The 23633-nt window shown below is 50.4% G+C and overlaps 1 protein-coding gene across 10 annotated transcripts in view; it reads left to right on the top strand.

The window, feature by feature from the left end:
• Positions 1 to 23633, top strand: part of DENND1A (DENN domain containing 1A) — a 542810-nt gene that overhangs the window by 487112 nt on the left and 32065 nt on the right. The window contains exon 19 of one of the 10 annotated variants that reach the window (XM_057298644.1): positions 22007 to 23326. The exons of the other annotated variants lie outside the window; for them this stretch is intronic. Within the exon in view, the coding sequence (XP_057154627.1) occupies positions 22007 to 22015 (9 nt within the window). The 3' untranslated portion in view covers positions 22016 to 23326. Of the gene's footprint in view, positions 1 to 22006; positions 23327 to 23633 lie in introns of those variants that run through there. 10 annotated transcript variants of the gene reach the window in all.

Genomic DNA, 23633 nt, shown 5'->3' on the forward strand with positions numbered 1-23633 from the left:
ATTCCTGCCTTGGAAGATGTCGCAGTTTAGAGAGGCTTTAAATTACTGTTTTCCCCTTCTCAAGTTTAGTATCATTTGGGAAACAAAGCCCAGGGGACAGTCAAATGAGATAAAAGTGCCAGCTGTGTTTATTGATAAGCCTGAAAGGAGAATATTGCATTAGACCTGAAGGCAAATGTTGCAAACACTTCACCTGAGAATGTGAAGACCGCGTTTCTCCACTCGAGATAAGTGGACAATGGCAGGTCTCTCCAGGTTGGAGCTGCCCATAGACTCCTAGCAAGGAGGAGCTGCGGGAGGGCGTTGCCCTGGCTGCTCCCCAGGAGGGAGCTGGAAGGGGTGATGGAGCTCAGTTCCTTCTCCCAGACTCCCCGGGAAGGCATTCTTCCTCTTCCTCTGGGAGGGGTTGAACAAGAGGGTGCGTGGCCAAGCCAAGGATTCCCCCCTGGTTTTCTCTCCTAGGGTAGGAAATGGAAGCTCCTCCTTCCCACAGCTATAGAAGGAGTGAGTGAGCGGTGTCCTCGCCGGCAGCCCTGGGCACCCCTTGGTTAGAATGGCTGGCCTTGACCGGCTTCCCTCCCGAGGACCCCTGTGGAAACTGCTCTGCTCCCTACATTTAATAAGATGGGTGAGCCATAGATGCTTTCACATCCGTGAGCACTGACTTGAGACTTTGCCATCAGCGGGTGAGGAAGAAATCATTTTACCCATCGTACACATGAGGAGGCACACTGGAACGGCGTTGCTGGAATGAGTAGCTAATTCCTACTCCAAATCCAGCAGCAGCAGCACCTCTGCTTCTCTTGGCTGTGTGCAGCTCTCCCTCCTTGCTAGGAGAATGGCCTGATTGTGTGAGTTCAGTGACACTGGACCCTAGTCCTAGGTGCAGATAGCCAAGGCTAGAGACTGAGGCTTCCCTGAGAATATCACAGCAAACCCCTTCCAGGGCCCCCTTCTTTGTATTTCCTCCAAATGACTGATCTGCAAACAAAGTAGTTGCCTGCCTTCCAATCTGATAGATTGCAAAAAGCATGTATTGAAAGGTGCTGCCTCTGTTCTTCTCCCATCTGAACAAAGGTTTCTAAACCTCTTTAATGTAAAGTTTGAAAAGCTGGTTAAACCAAAACCAAAACCAAGCACCACCGTGGCTTCCAGAGAACTGCAGCAGGGAGGTCTGGATAGCAGCCCCAGGAACAGCTCTTGGGATGTGGTTGGCGGCTTGTCTCTGCGTATGGAGAATTCTGGCATCAGGGTCATGAGCCAGGTCATTTAGTGCCAATCCCATGCTAGGCTGGAGAAGATGCCGAGCTAGCAAATGCCTTCTCAGCACCCTTGGCTCTGAGTGCCCTGAGAGAGTCCTCTTGCCCCACTGAGCTTGGAAGCCACACGCAATTCCCTTCACTTCAGCCATTGCCTCCTCACCACCTCCAGCAGATGCTCCCATGTTCTCAGGATACTGCACACCCCAGGCCTCTGGTCTGAACATACACTCCCCACCAAACTCACTCCTCCATCTTCCACCCCAGTGAATGACACAGGCTGGCCATCCAGAGCCAGGCTCCACCCTCCTTCTCCCCAGATCCTCTCCTTCCACCCCTGAACACTACTTCATCCTCTCCTCTCCATCACCTTTGCCACAGCTGTGGTGCAGGCAGCATAATCATTCACCTGGACTGTTTCACAGGCTCCTAACTGGTACTCCCTGTAGTCCCCATGTGGCCTTGCCGGGTCCACTGTAAGCCGGGTCCACTGTAAGCATGCACTTACTGTAAGCATGCACTAGTGGCCGCCTCACCCCCGCTCCCAGCCTCTCCTAAAGACTCCATCTTCCTCCTTGGCCCCTTTGTGACCTGCCTGTCCAATCCCAGAGCAGGCCTCCTGGTAAATTCTCCCAACTCCCCTAGGAAGAGTGAGTTGCTTCTGTCCTCGTGCTACCCCAGAACTATGCACACGCTGCTTGTCACGCAGCCCTGCAATTTTTCTTTAATGCTTGCCTTCCCACCATAAAGTCCACTGCAGGGCCTGGCACTGAGCTGGCAGTCAGTGCACATCCTGGGGTTTTATTATTGGTGTGGATGTTTAAATTAAGGAATAATTGATTGTTGTTGAAGCACTTGCTGTGCATTCAGCAAGTTATTTGGTTTCATTTCTGTTGCTATGCTTATAATTCTAATTCATTTGAAGAAGAAAAATGAACATTCCCTTAGTGGTCACAAACTATTTCCAAATTCACTTTCCATAAAGAAGGATTTTGAAGTGAGGCCGGGCGTGGTGGCTCACGCCTGTAATCCCAGCACTGTGGGAGGCCAAGGCAGGTGGATCACCTGAGGTCAGGAGTTCAAGACCAGCCTGGCCAACATGGTGAAACCCTGTCTCTACTAAAAATACAAAAATTAGCCAGGCATGATGGCATGTGCCTGTAGTCCCAGCTTCTCAGGAGGCTGAGGCAGGAGAATTGCTTGAACCCGGGAGGCAGAGGTTGCAGTGAGCCGAGATTGTGCCACCGCACTCCAGCCTGGGTGACAGAGTGAGACTCCATCTCAAAAAAAAGGATTTTGTTTCCAAATAGAAACAGCTTTGTGTTATAGCAATTTAGATCCTGTCTCATTTTATTTTGTGTGTTTTTCCTAGTTCCTAAGGTCAGTCATAGGTGTCCCCGGAAGGGAATGGAGAGGAATGAGGCAGGGGACTGGGACCCCCCTTCTCCTGTGCCCAAGGATGGGCAGAGCTGTGCAGGAGCAGCACAGTGGGGAAAGCAGTCAGGGGAAGGGAGGGGCCCATCATCCCTTGAGTCACATCAAGCGAAGCAAGCAACAGGATAAATTAGGCGTAAAGATTTTATCTGTGAAAGAGACTAGGATACATGACCAAGTGCAAAGTGTGAACCTAACTTGGATTATGTGTTGTTGTTTTTTTTAAAAAAAGAAAAAAGAAAAAAAGCTTTAAAGACATTCTTGGGAAAGTTGGAAAATTTGAAGATGGACTGGAATGTTAGATGATGATGTGGGATTAATGTTAATATGATAGTTTTGTAGGGGTTTATCTTTATTCCTAGGAGAGGCAGGCTGAAGTCTGTGGGGTGAAGTAACACGATGCTTGCAACTTACTTTCAAATGGTATTTGAAAAAACATTACACATCATGTACACACACAGGCTCACACATATATAAGATCCATTTGTAGAGAAGAGAGAGAAAGCAAATATAATCTCCTGTTTCCCCAAGATGTACCTGCTGAAAGGCAAATGTGGATCAGTTCCTGGAGACAATGAGTTAGAGTGGATGAAGCACAGGTTTTAGAATCGGGCAGTTCTGGACTTAAGTTTCAGCTGTGCCACTCACTAGCTGGTGACCTTCAGTAAGTTACTTAGCCTCAGTGAAATTCCGTTTCCACATCTCTAGAGGGGTCCACGTCATAGGTTGCTATAAGGATTAAATGAGATATTGCCTTTAGTACCTAGCTCAGCGCTGGCACACAGGCCCCTGGTAAATATCAGTCTCTTTCCCCATTGTGCAAGAGTGGAGCTGGCTGTCAATCATTTGCTGACACTGCCTCCTACCCAACCCTGTCTGCCCAGTGCTTGGCCTTCACCGAGGCTCTCAGAGCGCGCAGTCCCTCAGGGGCGGCCCTATGCATGCACACATGGCAACTGACCTGTGTCCCTACACCTCTGGGTGGGAAAGGTAAAACCCAAGCCCAGAGGAGGCCCAGTGCCACCAGGCAGAGGGAGCAGGCCAGGAGCTGGTACCAGCAAGAGTGGATAATGCTGCCCAAGCCTGAGTCAAACATGTGGAAAGAAGGGGCTATGGGGCAGGTTGGGGCAGAAGGTACCTAGTGGTGGGCATTGCGGTCTACAATCCAGTCATTTTTTCTGCCCATCCCAGTCACGCGCCCACAGTCCATGAGGCAGTACACCCTGCACACCTCTCTTTCAACCCCTGTTGTTTCCAAAGCATATTTCTCCTTTTCCGTTGCCCCTGTTTCTTCCCCTCTCATCCACGTCTTTGTGCGAGTGAGCAGAGGTACAGTGGTGATCTCCCCACTCCGCTCCCTCCAGCTCCTCCTGCTCTGATCCAGCCTCTGTGCCCACTATAGGGTGACCGTGACACTACCCTCCCTTCGGTCCCCATGGGGTGGCTGTCCAGAGTTGTTTGGACTCATTCGCTGCCATGACCAAGAGCAGCGTGGCCCCTAATTGGTGGTGCATTTGTCAGGTCTCCCTGATGAGGGTGGCTGGCTAGGCCTGTCTTTCTACGTGCACTCACCTTTTCAGAGTCCAGGCTAGCCCAGAGACAGCTTTCTGATGAAAGGTTAACAAGGCTGGGGTTTGCTCCTTTGAGCAGACATATTTGATTTCGGGAGGAAAAACTTGCCAATCAAAAAAGAGAAATCAGATTCTGGACATTCATAATGATTGAGTTGAACATTCGGGAGCTATGTGATTAGGCATTCAGCGTGGCCTCCTCGGGTGGTATTCCTCTCGTTATAGAGAGCTGGAGAAGGCCAGAGAGCTCCACGGTGAGGCCAGGGCTCCTGATGTACCATGGAAGAACTGAGAAATGTCAGCAGCTGAGTGAAAATCCAGATGCAAAATAGTAATTTGCTCTCTAAGCTGTACCACCTCTGTTCAGCCCAAGTTCATGTTGGCTGCAGAAGGGCTAGGGACCAAGCTCAGTCCACCCCTCCAGACCTTCCAGACCATCCCTCCTTCTAGGACTTGAGCACTATAAGGTCAATTTAAGCATCCTGTATGTGCTAGGTGTTGGGATGGCCTAAGAGTAGTGTGGGAGGGGCATGGAGATGAATTGCTCACTGCCCACCAAGCTCCACACTGAGACCTGGAGGGAATGGGTCTCTGTTCCAGCTCCAGGGAGCATGCTAGGCCATTCCAGTAGGTTAGCCTACTGTATCCCTCCAGCCAACCTGTAAGGGGCTCAGGTGGTATCCTCTCTTGGAGAGGAGGAGACAGGCTCACAGAGAATGGGCCTTAGTCAAGGTTACACAAGTCAGAAGCAACAGGATTCAAAGCTACATTGTTTATTCTAAAGCTTGGGTTCTTGCCCAACTCTGTGCTGAGAACATGGCAGTTTCCTGGGTTGTAGTGAGAGGGCCAGTGCAGCCACCTGGGCAGGTGGCTCAGGATCCCAGGAGGGTGGACCACAAGTGAGACTGTTCTGGTATTCTTACAGATCTTAGGCCCTCCTTAATGTTTCTGGGCCTCAGTTGGAACCAAGACAAGTAAGCTGGTATCCTGTACCTGATGTAGGCTCAAACTTAGCCCTAGACCCCAAAGGCATGTTGGATGATTTTCTGGTGTGTGTGAGAGAGTAGAATGCAGGGTAAAAACTGAGCATGTGTGGGAGCTAGCACTGGAGGTACCAGAGGGCAGTCCAACCCCATACCCACAATTACTTTGGCATCAATCTAATACATTTAGCGGTGTCTACATTTAGTTAGGGTACATGAGACATAAAATCCAAAAGAGAAATTGTTGGCTTATGCTAGCTTCAGGTATGGCTTGGTATCCAGTCCTGTTCATCAGACCCCAGTTTTTTGGTTTTTGTTTTTTGCTTTTGTTTTGCTTGAGACAGGGCCTCACTCTGTCACCCAGGCTAGAGTGCAGTGGTATGATCTCGGCTCACTGCAGCCTCAACGTTCCAGGCTCAAGCCATCCTCCTGCCTCAGCTCCCAAGTTGCTGGGACTATACAGGTGCACACCACCGCACCTGGCTAATTTTTTCTTCTTCAATATTTACTTTAAGTTCCAGGGTACACATGCAGGATATGCGGGCTTGTTACATAGGTAAACATGTGCCATGGTGGTTTGCTGCACAGATGAACCCATCACCTAGGTATTAAGCCCAGCATCCCTTAGCTATTCTTCCTGATGCTCTGGCTCGCCTCCCCACCCGCCACTGACAGGCTCCAGTATGTGTTATGTGTTATTCCCCCAGTGTGTCCATGTGTTCTCATCATTCAGCTCCCACTTGTAAGTGAGAACGTGCGGTGTTTGGTTTTGTATTCCTGCACTAGTTTGCTGAGGATAATGGTTTCCAACTCCATCCATGTCCCTGCGAAGGACATGACCTCATTTCTTTTTATGGCTGCATAGTATTCCATGGTGTACATTTTCTTTTTTCAGTCTATCATTGATGAGCATTTGGGTTGACTCCATGTCTTTGCTATTGTGAATAGTGCTACAGTGACATGTGCATGTATCTTTATAGTAGAATAATTGATATTCCTTTGGGCATATAACCAGTAATGGATTGCTGGGTCAAATAGTATTTATGCTTTAGATCTTTGTGGAATCACCACACTGTCTTCCACAATGGTTGAACTAATTTACACTCCCACCAACCATATAAAAGTGTTCCTTTTTCTCTACAACCTCTCCAGCATCTGTTGTTTCTTGACTTTTTAATAATCGCTATTCTGACTGGTGTGAGATGGTATCTCATTGTGGTTTTGATTTGCATTTCTCTAATGACCACTGATGTTGAGCTTTTTTTCATATGTTCATTGGCCACGTGAATGTCTTCTTTTGAGAAGTGTCCATGTCCTTTGCTCACTTTTTAATGGAATTTTTTTTTCTTGTAAATTTGTTCAAGTCCCTTGTAGACTCTGGATATTAGGCCTTTGTCAATGGATCGATTGCAAAAATTTTCTCCCATTCTGTAGGTTGTCTGTTCACTCTGATGATAATTTATTTTGCTGTGCAGAAGCTCTTTAATTTAATTAGATCCCATTTGTCAATTTTTGCTTTTGTTGCACATTGCTTTTGGCATTTTCGTCATGAAATTTTTGCCCATACCTATGTCCTGAATGGTATTGCCCAGATTTTCTTCTAGGATTTTTGTAGTTTTGCATTATACAATTAGGTCTTTAATCCATCTTGGGTTAATTTTTGTATATGTAGTGTAAGGAAGGGGTCTACTTTCAATTTTCTGCATATCGCTAGCCACTTCTCCCAGCACCATTTGTTAAATAGGGAATCCTTTCCCCATTGCTTTTTGGGTTTTTGTTTGTTTGTTTGTTTGAGACAGAGCCTTGCTGTGTCACCCAGGCTGGGGGGCAGTGATGCAATCTCGGCTCACTGCAACCTCCACATCCCAGGTTCAAGCGATTCTCATACCTCAGCCTCCCAAGTATCGGATTATAGGTGTGTGCCACCATACTCAGCTAATTTTTGTATTTTTTAGTAGAGATGGGGTTTCACCATGTTAGCCAGGCTGGTCTTGAACTCCCAGCCTCAACTGGTCCACCCTCCCCGGCCTCCAAAAGTGCTGGGATTACAGGCACAAGCCACTGCACCTGGCCCCTATTGCTTGTTTGTTGAAGATCAGATGGTTGTAGGTGTGCAGTTTTATTTCTGAGGTTATATTCTGTTCCATTGGTCTATATCTGTTTTTGTACAAGTACCATGCCGTTTTGGTTACTGTAGCCTTGTAGTATAGTTTGAAGTCAAGTAGCATGATGCCTCCAGCTTTGTTCCTTTTGCTTATGATTGTCTTGGCTATTCGGGCTCTTTTTTGGTTCTATATGAATTTTAAAATAGTTTTTTCTAATTCTGTGAAGAATGTCAATGGTAGTTTAATGGGATTAGCATTGAATCTATAAAGTACTTTGGGTAGTATGGCCATTTTCATGATATTGATTCTTTCTATCCATGAGCATGAGTGTTTTTCCATGTGCTTGTGTCCTCTCTTATTTCCTTGAGCAGTGGTTTGTGGTTCTCCTTGAAGAGGTCCTTCACTTCCCTTGATAGCTGTCTTCCTATATATTTTATTCTTTTGTAGCAATTGTGAATGGGAGTTCATTCATGATTTGGCTCTCTGCTTTGTGTATAGGAATGCTAGCTATTTTTGCACATTGATTTTGTATCCTGAGACTTTGCTGAAGTTGCTTATCAGCTTAAGAAGCTTTTGGGCTGAGACGATGGGGTTTTCTATATATAGGATCATGTCATCTGCAAATAAAGATAATTTGACTTCCTGTCTTTCTATTTGAATGCCCTTTATTTCTTTCTCTTGCCTGATTGCCCTGGCCAGAACTTCCAATACTGTGTTGAATAGGAGTGGTGAGAGAGGGCATCCCTGTCTTGTGCTGGTTTTCAAGGGGAATGTTACCAGTGTTTGCCCATTCAGTATGATATTGGCTGTGGGTTTGTCATATATGGCTCTTACTATTTTGAGGTATATTTTTTCAATACCTGGTTTATTGGGAGTTTTTAACATGAAGGAATGTTGAACTTCATCAAAGCCCTTTTCTGCATCTATTGAGATATTCATGTGGTTTTTGTCTTTAGTTCTGTTTATGTGATGAATTACATTTATTGATTTGTGTATGTTGAACCACCCTTGCTTCCTGGGGATGAAGCCAACTTGATCATGGTGGATAAGTTTTTGATGTGCTGCTGGATTCGTTTTGGCTTGTTTAATTTTTGTATTTTTTGTAGAGACAGGGTTTCATCATGTTGCCAAGGCTGGTCTCGAACTCCTGAGCTCAAGCGATCCGCCTGCCTCAGCCTCCCAGAGTGCTGGGATTACAGGCGTGAGCCACTGCGCCCAACCTAGACCCCATTTTTTTTTTTTTTTTTGCTTCATTTATTGGCCTTGCCTCTTCTGCTACGGCCATTCTCAGGCAGGCTTTCCCCTCCTGGTGGCAAGATGCCTGCAATCCTTCCAGGTGCAAGACCAACAGGAAAGTGACTGTCACTTCCTAGTAACTCCCACACAAGGCATGGCATTGACTCGCTGGACTGACTGATTATATGCCCATCGGAACCAATTATTGAGGCCAAGGGTTTTTTGTGTGCCGCAGGTAGGGCCCCACCTGAAGCATATACCTAAGGGGTCATTCCTGAAAGGGAAATTGGGGCCATTATCAAAAGAAGGGAGAGAAGATCAAGTTGACAATGTGCACAGAAGCCAAACAGGAGACACTGTCTCAGCTCTTTGTCCACTTGTCTCACAGCAGAGAATGGTTCATACCAGAGCTGTGGGGATCCTAAAACCGAGAGAGCATGCAGGGCTGAGAGTCAAGGTCAGACATTAACCAGGGCACCAGATAGAGGAGGGACAGAAGAGAAATGGCAGGTTAGCGCATGGCAGACCAGGGAGGTAGGAGGCAGGGTGTAGAGATGGGTACAGCTGTCTGCCGTTGCCTGTGATAGCTTCTGGAGACTCAAGTGTGACAAAGTCCACTGCAATCCCGGGGCTAGGAGAAGAGAAGGGTAGAAGCTAAGAACCTAGGTCATTCGTTCAGCAAATCATCACTGATGCCTACTCTGTGCCACATCTGTGAAAACAGAGATGGCAATGACACGGTTCCTGACTTCAGGGGTCTAACATTCTCGTGGTGAGTGGTTCAACTTAATCCTGATGGACAGAATCCATCTGATAGTTTTGAAAGGCCCAGATTTGTGCTTGTGTGATCATGCCATAGGGCATCTCTAAGTGCCCTTTTTGTTTGTTCTAAACTCCAACAAGTTTGGTCCTCAGGGTGGTCTCCCCACCAGCATTCTCATGAGGTGCCCATCAGCTCCTCACGGCCAGCTTGCTAGAGATCACTGTGAAATAGATGGAATGTTTTGTTAACACCCTTGCTTTTTATCTGCTTCAAGGACTAGGCAGAGAGCTTGTCTTTCTAAGATGGGAGTGTGCATCTTCTTCAGGCTGTGTCTGAGATGCATGGGGAGGGTTCCAAACCAGAGAAACTAAACACGGTGGCTGTTCCAGGCTGTTCTGCGATGAGGTGGCAACTGATTTCATGTTAAGTATCTGCCCCTGGTCCAGGCGTCCCCACTTGCTTTCCCCAGCCAGTTGCAATGGACATTTCTCACCTTTTAAATAATTTCTTTGGTGCAAGTTATGGTCTCCAGAAAAGCTCAACTAAAATACACAAAGAGGAACAGAAACTAGGCTGGCTGCAGAATGGCTGACTGATTGCCCTGTAGAGTCCAGCCAGAGAGGGAGGTCTGAGCTGGGCTTTGCACCTAGGACCTGTGTTTGGTCCTCCCTTCCCTTAGATGGAGCTCCTCCCTGGCTCCATTCTGCCTCTAACTCTACTCCCTTAACAGCCACGAGGCGCTCTACCTGTGGTTTCTAGCACCACCTTTGTTCTGGGAGCTCCAGGTTTCTGTTTCTAGCTCATTCCTGTTTCACAAGCTTCAGCTACTAGAATGTCTTAGTCAGACTTCCCAAACCAGCTGTACCCCAGTTCCACCAAGGTGTCAGCCCCTCTGCACCCATACATTCCTCATATCCCTGGGGTCCTGTGTCTCTCTCCTCGACTGGTCTGTGAGGCACAATGGGTATCAGAAAGCATCAGCACATGTTGAGATAGGCAGGGCCTGCAGCCTCCCGAATGTGGGCACCTCTCCAGGATTCTCTCCCTGACCACTGGTTTGCCTGCATGGTCAAGAGGACGTACCCAGCCTCCAGGACCCTCCCTGCCAGAAATCACCACCACCCCTGCCAAGCCCACCCTGACCACAGCTAGGCCTTCTAGTCTGGAGCTCCCTGCCATCCTCCACTCCTGGCAGTTCCTGCCCACCCTCCAGGACTCTGTGAAGTGCCCCTTCCCTGGGCAGAGTCTCTTCTTCTCTAGTCCCTAGCACCTCGTATTTATTTGTTCACCAGCTCTTCATGGGCATCTGCACTGGGGGACCCAGGGATGAATCAGCCCCTACCATCTCTGCTGCCAGGAATGATTTTCCTCTTCTGTTCCACCTGAACAGAAAATCCTCCCAACCCTTCAAGGCCCTGCTCAGGCATCGCCTTCCCTTGACAAGCCCCCACCTCCACCGACTTCTCCAAGCCCAGTCATTCCCTTGCTGCTCTGAGCTGGCACTGTCCCTATGCTGGCTTGCTGGGGATGCATTTATACCCCGTCCCACAGAAAAGGACAGAATTGGCCTTCTCTGTATCCTTGGCACCCTCACAGGGCCTGGCACAGACGAGCTGCCCCATGAGAGTTTGGGGAATGACCAAGTGGTGAATGAGTGCGGGCAGGAAAGGCAGTGACGTGGGGAAGAGGCGAGGCCAGGTCCACTCACTCCTTGTGCCCTTGAGTAGTCAGTCGGTTCAGCAGAGCAAGAGAAATCCAGCAAAAGGCAGTAACTTGTTCTGCGGCGCCTGCACGCGCTTTAGAATCCCCGCACGCGGCGCCAGGTTGTGAGAGACAGGATCCTGAGTCCCCCAAGGTTCCACCTTCAGCGGTGTGACAGCGGGGCTTCTCTGCCAAAGCACTGGCCAGAGCCTACAAACAGCATTTCTTTAAAGGTCTGTGTCGGAGCTGCTCAGAATCCAGCTCCCTGCCGGGGAGATATTGAGCCCAACAGGACAAGAGCAGGAAATCTGATTCAGCGAGACCAGAGGAGACATTTTCTCAGATTAGAATTCTCTGTGCCAGAGGTGGGGAGTTTATCACAGCAGGGAAGGGGAAATAAAACATAAAATATTGAAAATAAATTATATACCACATGCGAGATCCCCTGAGAGAGTCAGCTCTGTATCTGTGGCTGTGCAGGGAGTCCCCGCCCCATGGTCACAGGAGTGCTGTGCCAGAGGCTGCTTGTCGCACATCCACCATCAGTCCCTAGCCCTGGCAGAGCCAGGTAGTGCCTGCGGGCTAAGGAAATTATTAACCTGGCTGTGCCCAGAGGAAGGGATGGCAAGGACTAACCAAGAGATGGAGAGTAAAAAGGGGTTAGGTGGACCTAGGGGTTTTCATTACAATGTAGACCTCCTGTGTCTCAGCCAAGCCCCTTCACAAACTTCGTCTCACTTAATGTTCTCAACAGCCCTCTAAGACTGATGCAGTTATGATGATCCCCAGATAGCTGATGCTCAGAGAGGTTAAGCACCTTGCCCAAGGTCACACAGTAAGTGGCAGAGCAAGAATTAAAATCCAGGCCTATCTAATGCTGGAACCTGGGCTCTCCCCACCCCAGGTGGGGGAGCTTGAATTTTATCCCATAGGTGCCTAGGAGCCAACGAGGGTTGTATTCAGAGAAATAGCAGCTGGGAATATGTATGCTGGGCCACTGTGGAAGGGGATGGAAGTAGTTGAGGCAGAGAGACCACTGATGATCCCACGGACATTGCTCAGGCCAGGGCTGGTGGGAGCCTAATCTAGGACACTGCTTCTGGGGGTAAAGATGAGAAAATCATCCGAGAGACATTTAGGAGACCCAAAGGACAGAACTTGGCGGGCAGCCGGATGTCCTGCGTGGGAACTGTTGAAGCTGATTGTAGAATAGCACAGGGCTGGACACAGGCTGTGTTCCTCTTCATCCAGCCAGCATGCCCCAGTGAGGCTTGAAGTACAGTCCGTAAGGAAGGGATGTCCCTTGGGGTGTGCAGGATTGATGGACACCCTCCCTCAGCAACCCAGACTAGAAGTTTCTGCTCAGGGGCAGAATAGCCTGCTTGGAGGAAAGAGGGTACAGCTCCCCCAACCCTCACTGTCCTTGCATTTTCCCCAGGGCTGTCTACCAACCACCTTCCTTTTTATACTCTCCCAGAGTGCTGTAAGCACCAGGATACCCGTAACTTACTCCACCCCCTCTCCCCAGCCTAGGGTGTGGAATGTTATGGCTCCTTCCCTCCAGGTAGCCAGTTCTTCAGCCCCCAGGTCATTTCCACCAAGGATGATGTACAGTATTATGCTAAACCAACTTTATGGGCAGCCCCTTAAAATGCAGGCCTGTACCTATGATGGATGGAGAACATCCAGTTGTTTAGCCAACCACTTACAGTTTGTTGCAAACTTGCAAGAACCACACACGGGCCTCTTGTTAGGCCTGTTACGCCAAGGACCCCATAAATAAATAGTAGCGTGTATCTTGGTGCATCAGGGCTGGAGTATGGAAATAGAAGTACTGTATAAATAATGCATATTTACAAAATAAATATATCCCATACATGAGTGTGTGCAGCCATAACCAAAGCACCTAGCTTAACAACCACGGAAAGCTTTGAGGGTCTGCCAAGTGATCAGCTTCCATCCATCAGTGTGCACCAGCATTAGAAATGACCGTCGAAGGGAGGGGGTCCTCCTGCACGCTGACCTTGAGGCCTTTGCATTGAGGCAAGTGGTGAGATTGCAGGTGGGCACCCTGACACACAGCTTTTCTGCCAAGGTGTGAAACCTACCACAGCCATGTGTTCCTGCAGATGTCTTAAGGTCTACCGCCAAGCAGAAGGCTGATGAGCGCCGAGTTGCAGGACGTAATGGGTTGTACCTACAGGAAGAGGGCTGGCTGGAGGAGGGAGAGATTTCCTAATTATGCAGATTCACTTTGGCTTGCAAAAGGAGCCGGTGAGTTGCCTTTCCAGGGGACTCTTACCGGAGCCCTGTAACTTTCAGCCATTCACCCTGAAGGCAGGGCTGAGCTTTCGGGAAGTCAGTGTCCCGTCTCTGCCGCCCCATTTTGAGCTCTGAACCCCACCGGGCATCCGGCTCTAGCATCTGGAGCTTGGAAGAAGCAGCTGACAGAATGGCCGCTGCAGTGGGCGCCCCTCCCCTTGGTTGTAATGGCGCAATGCTGGATTTCAGTATTTTAAATGAAAAATATATGCAGTTAGCTGTGCGCTGACAATGTCCTTGAGGATTTGACAGTGAGATTTTCCAGCAGTTGGTCTTCGTTAGGATCCTGGCGGTGTTTAATAAGGCAGTCGAACTGCTGGCACCTTGGGTTCCTGTTTGTTCTCCGAGGGCTCAGGGGCTGCTGCGGTAAGCACATCGACCAGAGCTGATCATTACAAGGGCGTACGCCACCATGAATAAAAATGTCACACGTTTTCCCATCTCACAGCGGTACAAAATGTCAGTCCTGTCAAACACACATTGCAGGGAGCTGTGTGCAGTCCGTACAAATTGGAGAGCCGCATATTCCCCCAGCCTTCTGATATTCTTCATTTGAAGCTGAAGAAAAACAGTTGTTAACCTATTAGCTAGGATTTTAAACTCTGCTGAGGCGGTGGATGGGTAGACTTTGACACAGATAGAAATGTATTCCAAGGTCCAGGAATTTTAAAACCAGGTTCTCCGTCCATTTGTTCTGAGGGAAGGAAAAAAAAAAAAAACCTTCTGTCTGGTGAACCTGACTATCTTTCTTTAACAGACACACTAGGGAAATTTTGGGATATTTCATATCTAAGCTTCCCATTGCTTCCACATTTGCATTCCACTCAAAAAGTCTATTGCTTTGGGGGATGGCCCTGGGGCTCAACCTGTTAGGCTAGGAAACCTGTAGGTAGAGGGTTTTTCCTGATCAGAAGCATGCCAGGAATGTTGCCAGTCTTGCAGACAAAGTAACTCAAATCATGGGGACAATGACTGGCGGGTCTGGCATTATTCAGATGCTGGGTGATGGCTTCACTGATAATTTGATGCTAGTTCCCCACTCTTGGGCAGCCATTTACTTTAACTTGACCGCGTGCCAGGCCTTGTGCCAGGAGCCAGATGTGAACCCTCAAGGACTCACCTTCTTAGGGGAAGGACAGAGGTAGGAGTGCCCGACTTTTGTGAGCCAGGAATAGAGAGAGAACTTCTGGGGGAAGGGAACAGAGTCGTGAGGGATGCAGGGATCCATCAGGTGGGTGAGTGAGGGAAGGGCTTATAGGACCAGCATGTGTGTTGTGAAGGGCCATGGCCCATGAGGGGGCTGGCTGGAAAGAAGGGGCTTCTTGTGGTGGGGTTTATCGGGGGAAGGGCCAGGTCTTGAATGGCATGCTGGGGACAGGGATGTGAGCAACTCCCCTGGGCTGCCAGTGGCAGGGAAAGCAGTTGGAGGCTTGTGGTGGCCTGGCCAAGGAGTCCTGGACTCCCTTTCTAGATAGAGGGTGCTATGCACTCCTCTCTGGACCTCTGCAAAATGAGGAGAATGCTTCTCATTTCCTAGTTGCATCCTGTTAGGGTGGACATCATTCCAGAGATGATAAATGAGCCTGGTTTTGCTGAGCTGGCCCTGGCCCTTAAATGTACTGAGCAAATTCTCACCGAGTAGGGACTCGGGCCTGGTGAAATGCAGGCGGCTGCAAAGACAAACCTTTCTGTGTGGTCAGAACAGACTTAGCAGGACAAAAGTCTCAAAGGATGTCAGAGGGAGGACTTTCTGGGGAGAGAGAGGAGCGGACCCGAGGAGATACGTTTTAACATCTTCTTCTGCTGTTGGTATGTCGGGTCTCCTGGGAGCAGCGTGGGCTTCTTTGGAGTCAGGCGTACTTGGGCTTGGATCCTGGCTGTGCCACCAGTTAGCTGTCAGGCCGGGCCTGGGCAAGTCACTGAGTGACATGGCCTCGGTTTCTTCATCTTTCACATTCTTGGAGGGTTGCTGAGATGAATAGAGACCTCGCATGTAGATCTCCTAGCACGGGGCCTGGTACCTAGCAGGTGTCAGAAAATAGTAGCCCCAGAGAGGAGATCATTTCCCCCAACATCTGGAAGCCCCTCTAACCTCACCTCGTGTCCCCCTCCTCCTGGGAATGTCACCCAGGCACCCTCGACGGCATCCTAGATGCATCCCAGCAGCAAGGCGCCTGCCTCCTGCTTCTGTCTGGGCAAAGAATGGCATACGTCAGCGAGGTCCCTGCCCCTGCCCAGGCACCAGCCGCATCTGGTGCCCGACCTCCGGCCACCAATGGGATGCCACCTATTCAGACTGTGCACCTGCACCCGACTAAAAACAAAGGGCTCCCCTCCCCCTGCCCCACTGCTGGCCCTCCTCCCTCCCCCGCCTCTGTCCCCCAAGCGGCTAGGGTCACCCGGCCCCCACGCAGCCTTCCCTCACAGCTGCCTCGCTGCTTTTGTTCAGCATGTGAACTTCCCCGTCAGCCGAGCTCCTTGCACGGGAAGTAATCAGGGATCTTGACAAGGCTTCAAACCACAAATGCCACTACAAATTAACCAGCACCACTACAAAATACTACTCCTGTCAACATCGGGGAAGAATGCACTGCTCTTCAGGACCAGTCTGAGACGTCTTTCAGCTCAGCACTCACTCACGGCAAAGAGAGTGCCCGGACCCAGCCGGAGAGAGTCGTTGACAGGACTGGCGAGCCCCTGAATCCTGAGCGCGCTCTCTCCGGAGATCATCTCTGCGAGACCCCGCGGCAGGTGCTGCGGCTTTTCTTCCAGGACCCCCTTCGATCCTGAGCACCCCCTCATCCCCCTCGCAGGTGGCGCCTCTGGAGGGCAAGTTGTGGGGCACCCAGAAACCTCACTGTGGAGTCTGCCGTTCAGAGTGAAGCCCAGCCCGACCTCTCTGCGTCCTACCTATGTGCTGTGCCTTTGGGCAAGGGGCTCCCTTTCCCTGTCTACAGAGCGGCAATCATAATAGAGCCTCTGTCTCAGAGTCGCCAGGACCACTGGGATATCCTGAGTAATACCCGGCCCCTCCCAGCCTCCCTTCCTTTCCCTGAAGAAACAGGTCCTTGTTGCCCTGTGTGAGTGGACTCTCAGCACGTGGAAACCTCTTCCTCAGCGTGACGTGGAAGTCCTTCCTGTACAGCATCTTGCAAGGAATATCCTTCTAGAGTGACAGCTTGTTACCTCTGCAAATGCTTCAGGCCTCAGGATCCCCACATTTCCTCTGGGTGCCCCGCTGAGTGGCTCAGGCAAGGAGCATGCTGTACGCTACATGACACCAGGGCCTGGTCTTCTCCAGCTGCCCTGGCTGAAGCTCTGAAGTGGAGGCAAGTATTTGATCCTCCCCCACAAGCAGCACAGCCCTCGTCCAGGGCGGACAGAGAGGATCGGAGACAGCGATGGGCGCTGGGGGCTAGGTGAGAGCTGTGACTGCAAGAGAGCTTCTTGGGCATCTCAAAGGAGACACTCCACAAAAATATCGCTTCAATGCACTCCTTTTTGGAGGCATATCAAAAGCAGCCCTCTTTTATTTCCATGCCTTGCATAATAGCAGATTTCCAGTCCCAAAGTGTAGAGGAGCCTTGCTCTCGGCGCAGAGGCCCTTTGTAAAGCTACAGAAGGCTTTGTCTTCCCTCCCAACTGGGTCTGTTTCATGCATATATCAGAGCATTGATGTGGCTACTAGCCAGGAAAAATTAACCAGGTGAACACTCTCCTTGTTAAACAGCGACAGAGTTTAATTGTGAATTTGCTCTCTTCCCCATCTCCATTCCTGGCCACGTATTTGACTGGGGCGTGTGCCTGGGACAAACTGAGAAATGGCAGGGCCTATCCCGCTTCCCCCTCTGGGGCCAGGCCTCCTCCATTCGAGGCAGGTAGGCACCTGGCAGGGAAGGGACAATTCAGAGTACACATTGCACACAGAGGATCTGAGACCCCCTTTGGGACCAGCTTCAGAGGCTAGCTCTGTCATGCGCCAGCTGCCATCAGGCACATCCCACCTTCTTGGCCTCCCCTCAGCAGCCACCCCAATCTTTGCATGCACAGTCCTCAGCCTTTAGTGAACCTGGTTGGTCCCTGTGGCCTCCAGCATCTGTACTATTCTATTTTCTCACCTGTACCACTCCCCGGTTGGGGTCTGGCCTGTCTCCTGCCAACTTTGACATTTCACCTTCTGTGTGGCCCTGCTGTCCCAGCAGTGAAGTGGAGATGCTTATTCTGACGGCACAAGGATATTGAAGGGATGGTCCCAGATGTCCCCTTCACTGGGGACTGAGTGAATCCACGGGTCCATCCCTAAACAGCTGCCTGCCCTCTGCCCCATGCACAAACATCATAGCACCCCTGCCCCAGCCCATAATTAACTCAGGATGAGCTCACTGGCCCTCTTCTCAGGGCCTGTTATCCACTTGCTCTGGGCAACCCTGGGCAAGTCCTTGCTTGCCCTCATCTGTGAAATGGGTAGCAGCCCTCGTTCCCTGCAGAGGAGCCTTGCGCTGGTGAGTGTGCAGCGGCTGCTCAGGCCCTGGAAGCACCGGCAGCAGAAAGTGCCTTGGCTCTGCCCACAGCACAGGCAGGCTGGCTCCCAGGCAGCAGGGACACCACCTCTCCTCCCCTACACACTGCGCTCTCTGCCCCCAAGTCACCACCTGGCAGTCGAGCATTTTCCACCCTGCAGCCCTGTGCGGGGCGCCCACTCATCCATGCCACCCAGGTAATTAAGTTGCTATTCCAACACGCCTTCCCCTCCTGACCTTTTGGAAACAATGTGTTTTGCTGCATCAACAAATTAACTGCAAATCAGATGCTGTCCTCATAAATGCCGGTTTCATATCCAATGAGCATACTCACCTGGCCCACACAGCTGACAGATAGAGATGCCGAGGGCCAGGCAGAGACCAACAAAGGCCAAAGAGGTCCCCTCTTCTCAGGGACTTTTGTGTCAATCATGCCTTCGGTCTTACCCTCTCTTGTGTTCACATCTCCCAGCAGTGGTGTGGCCAGGGCCGGTGGGTTGACAATATGGAGGCCTGGGCAGGCTCCTGTGATTGGAGGGGAGTGTCTGTTCTCAGAAGCACACCCATCCTCCTCCAGTGCATTATCTATACCAAGGACGTCAAGGTTCCTCTTATTGTGTCTCTGATTATATCCCTCCCACTGAGCTCAGAAGAAAATCCGCAATTCTCAGCCTGACACTCAAGGCCCTCTTTTTACCTGACCTCCCCCAGCCCCTCCCAGGTCCTGGCCTGCCCTGTCCTCATATTCAGCCTCACTCTTGTCTGATTGGACCACTGTGGGTCCCCTGTCCCCGCACTCCCTACCACCGCCCCCCCACCAATCTATGGCAGAGACCTTCCTGTGTACCCCCTGCATGACAGCGCCCTCTACCAGAGTCTTGTTGAGACATGTGCCCCTGTGCCTGGGATGCCACGCACTGTTTGTTGAATGAATGGACAAATGAATCACGTGCCTCCTTTGGAAAGCACCACAAAAAGATGCTCAAATAAGGAAAGAAGGAGAAGGTGTCAGTTACTCTCTCATCAGACTTTTCTCTGAGGCACAGATCTCTAACAACAGATTCTAACTTCAGAAGGGACAAGGATTAGAAGAACTGTGTCAGAAAGGATTCCAGGTGACTTTGGAAATTTTAGTTGACAAGGATAGCACAATGGGCTAAGAATACCTGCTTGTTTTAGTTTTCGCTACTAGCTGTGTGACCTCATACTAGTCCCTTAACCTCTCTGGGCCTTCTGTTTCCTGTCTCTGTAACAGGGAAATAATCCTTCTCTAACTTGCCTCACCAGGGACTGTGAGGTTCAAAAGAAAGAACAGAAGTTAAAATGCTTTGAAAGGAAAACACATCATATAAATAGAAGAGATTATTATTAAAATCCAGTCTCCTTCAACAGAACCTTGCTGATAGCACACAGCTTTGGAAAACCAGGGTCCTCACGTCCATAGGACTTTTCTGGAAAGACCTGTGGGTACCATGGGGAGATGGAAGATGGAGTGGTCCTGTTTCATCTTCGGGATATCAAACCAGAACCTCGTGCGGCTGTAACTGTACTCTCATCCTCACACCGATGCTTGTAACCTGGGAGTTTTGCCATTTTACAGAAGAGTTCACTGAGACTTAAGAGAGATTAAATAACTCGCCTAAGTGGCAGAACCAATACTGAAGTCAACTAGAAAATGACAGAACCAACTCGTGAACCCATGGGTTTCTAACCCGAAGTCTATTTCTTGGGGTTTACCCCACCAATATTTCTTTCACTTTAAGAAGTTATTTTCCCATGATGTAGGTCAAATCCCACCAGACTCTGCAGTCCTCAAGGACAAGGACTGTGTCTTATTCTCTGAATCCCCCTGGTCCTGGCCCCCAAATACTTAGTTGTTCCATAAAGACACACAGGAGGAATCCTTCCACTCTGTGACAGTCCATCTGCTTCCCCTCCAGACGTGTTTTTCAGGAAAGCAGGCACTTTGCGTTGACCATCGAAGAAACCTCCGGCCTTCTCCCCGCTTTGCCGGCCCTCTCTCCCTTCCTGCCCTGGCCCAGCTCGGGAAGTGCTGGAGGAACTGTCGAATTGAACTCTCCTTAGCAAAAGATCGCCAAAGGCCCAGTCTTTTTGAACTGACTTAAGAAGCAGCAGTCTGTGTAGCCACATTTCAACCCGGCCAGGGGACAGAGGATCACATATAACATGACCTCAATGCAAAGATGCCCAGACTGCTTCAATTCTCTGCTGCGTCTACTTTAAAGCTCTTCCAGTTTTACCTTCCTTTCCTTTAGCGGTGGAAAGAGCGCTCAAGCGGTCAGCGGTCAAGAGGCCTTCCCGATGACAACCAACGCTCCCAGCTCTGCCCATTACCAGCTGGGGGTGTTGAGCAGCTCGCTTTACCTCCCTCCAATCTGTTCCCTTTTCCATGGCCACTAGGACACTTAGCAAGGCCAGGAGCACCAGGGTGAAAGAGGAGCAGGCTCGGGGGCCCAGCCCTGGGCTGTGGGCTGGGGATGCAGACAACCAGAGCTGAGTCAGATGGGAGAGGAACCACTCCAGGTTCAGAATAACTTTCACTGAGTCCTGGCCAGCTCTGCCATCCTCTCGGGCCTCACACCACACTGTTGTAGTCCCTACATTGAGCTAGTGCTGGCTTCAGCTTCCAGAGCACCGGGGCCACTCTCTGGAAGAGAGCATGCTTTTCTGAGTTGATCCTTTCCTAGCTCATCTCCTTACCCCCTCTTCCCACCCAAATCACTACTACTCACCTCCTACAGTGTTTAATGGTCTCCAGATTACTCTTCCCCATCTGTGTCCCCAGCTGGGGACACCCCAGCTTATTTGGGAAACTGCAACCACCATGGCTGATGGCCCCGCCACGCCCTGTCTAGGAAGCAGAGGCCTCCCCAGCAGCGTGTCCATTGTGCCCCTGGCCCTGCGTGAAGTGCCATCAGATGCCCCGCATCCCTGCAGCAGGGCCCTCGTGACTGGCCTCACAGATGAGGACACAGAGGCCCAGGGAAGTCACTTGCTTGCCAAAGTCACTCAGCAAACCAGCTAGGCCTGGAGACCCTGCGGTGGGAGCAGGAGGGCCCTGCACACAATCAGATGTTCTAGTGTCCGAAATCTGAGACTGCTTCCCACGGGATTACTGTCTAATCCGCTGGTGACAATCCAGCTGCTCACCTGTCCCCAGCCTCAGCTCTGGTCCCCAGGGCCTGCACACTCCTGGCAGGGCATCCTGATAATTAGTGCAGCCCTCCCCTTCTCCCTCCCCCCAGCCCCAGGGTGGAGGGTCTTCAATGCACACCCCCTGGGAGTTCACCTTTCTCTTCCTGGCGGCCACCCTACAGGAGGTGTCCCCATCATATGCTCCAGCATCACAACAAGCCCAGGATCGGTGAGTGCAGCCCCCGTCCCTGTGTGTTTCCTCTGGTGACAGGATCCCCTCGTGCCGAAAACCCGCAGGGAAAACTCCCCGAGTGTCAGAAGGGGCAATGCGGCTTCCTGTTCTTGGTTGCCGTTGTTGGGTTTTATCTGACTGGGCGCACCAGGACATCTGTACCGCGTTACTCTTTCTTGGCATCTTTATATCCCCCTGGCTCACTCTGCTAACTTTTAGAACGGGTGTGGTCAAGAGGCTGCTTTCTTCCCACCATTTATCAATTCAGTTGCAAAACAGCCAGGACTTCCCGATGACAAGCAAAAGAAAATGAGTTAATTGAAGAATCTGGAGAATTGACATTTGGTGTGTTTTTACATGTGCCAGGAAGTTTAAGCCAAAAGTAATTTGCTGAGCACCTATTAGGTATCAAGTACTCTACTAGACCCTATGGTAAATAGAGAAGTGAGTGAGCTGATAACGACAGCCGGTGTGCTGTGGATGTGAGGCGGGGTTTTACAAGAGATGAGATTGCGGAGGTGGATGGCGGGGCCCTGAATCTGGAGGGCTTTGAACACTTCAGACAGCATTTTCCAGGGGATGTTCATGGGTGGTATAGGAAAAGCAAGTCTATGTTCAAATAAACTTGGGAAACAGGACTTTTTAAAAAAGAGTTAATAGGTTTTTGCCTGGTTTGGGTGGGTTTTTTTCTTGCAAGACTCACCAGCCTTTGCTATGCTAACAGGCGTTGTGAATCCCCAAAAGGAGCAAGACAGAAGACAGCATTTCTCAGATTTGCCTGGCTGGGGAACCTCCTTTTTTCCTTTCACACAATGTGTCTCCCAGGATGGTGTTTCTCAGCAGACACCCTGTGAGATGCCGGCCTTCCACTGAGATGATTTCATCTGCCAAGTGCCAAGACTGGGCGGACATTTTTTTAAGTCCTCTCTGGAAACAAATGTAGGCGATGGACTGGGAGGGGGAGAGGCTGGAGGCAGGGAACCTGCTGATGGTAATGGTTGCTAATGTCTGTTGGCGGCACTGTGCAAAGAACCTGACGTCCGTCATCTCGTTGAATCTTCCTAACAGCACACTCGGGTAGGCAGTGCTGTTACCTGTACTTCACAGATGAGGACAGTAAGGCTTGGAATGGTCAAATCGTGGGCCTGGAGTAACCCAGGGAGTAAATGGGAGAACTGGGGTTCTCTCCAAAACTGTCTGACCCCTAGAGGCTGCCTCCCGAGCGCTCTGGTGCACTGCCACCCAGCAGGAATGGAAATAGCCCAAGCCAGAGGTGACAAGCAGTGAAGACAGTGGGGCTGGAGAAGATGGTTCCCCCGAAGTAGAAAGGCCAAGCATAAGAGAAGCAGTATTGTGGGGAGTGGTGTAGGAGAGCTGGGTGTCTAGACAGGGTAGCAGCCTGTGCACCGGTGGAGGGGGTGGGCTCCCCTCTCCCTGATCACCTCTTCCTCTTGATGAATGGTGTGAATTGAGGGGTGGGGGGGCTGTTCCCCTTTACCCCACACACTTCCTGTAAGCCAGGAAGGGGAAAAAACATGATGGCCTTGCCCATCCCTAGGCAGCACCCCCAACTCCCGGGTAGCTGTCAGCTGAAGAAGGGTCACCAAGCATGGATCAGCCCTCACGCCCAGCTAATGGCATAGGATCTGGGAAGCCACGGTGTCATTCTATCCCATCGTGTTCTCCATGTGCCGCCAGGGAACCCTCCACCAAGTCCCTGGACCCGCTTTCCCCTCAGGCTGCCCCGACAGGTTCCATGCAGAGCACCAGGGACCCAGGGACAACTGGGACACAGGCCCTGCCCTCCAGGAGTAGTGGGGCAGGTTCAGAAAACAAATTCTAAGGCAGATTTGAGATCTGAAGTGTCGCTCCCACTCAGTAGAGCCCTATATCAGCACTGTCCAAGGAAAACATAATGGGAGCTTCATACGGGAGTCACATGTGGAATTCTGAATGTGAAACATAAACAGGTGAAATTGATTTTAATATAATGAACCCAATATATCCAAAATATTATTTCAACATGTAATCAGTCTAAAAATTATTACTGAGGCGTCTGACATTCTTTCCTCGTGCCGAGTCTCTGAAGTCCAGTGTTTTGCACTTATAACACATGTTTTTTGGTTTTGTTTTGAGACAGTCTCACTCTGTCGCCCAGGCTGGATTGCAATGGCACGATCTTGGCTCACTGCAACCTCCGCCTTCCGGGTTCAAGCAATTCTTCTGTCCTAGCCTCCCGAGTACGTGGGATTACAGGCATGTGCCATCATGCCCGGCTAATTTTTGTATTTTTGTATAGATGGGGTTTCACCATGTTGGCCAGGCTGGTCTCGAACTCCTGACCTCAGGTG

Source organism: Pan paniscus, chromosome 11 (genome assembly GCF_029289425.2).
Source record: "Pan paniscus chromosome 11, NHGRI_mPanPan1-v2.0_pri, whole genome shotgun sequence".
Taxonomy (NCBI): domain Eukaryota; kingdom Metazoa; phylum Chordata; class Mammalia; order Primates; family Hominidae; genus Pan; species Pan paniscus.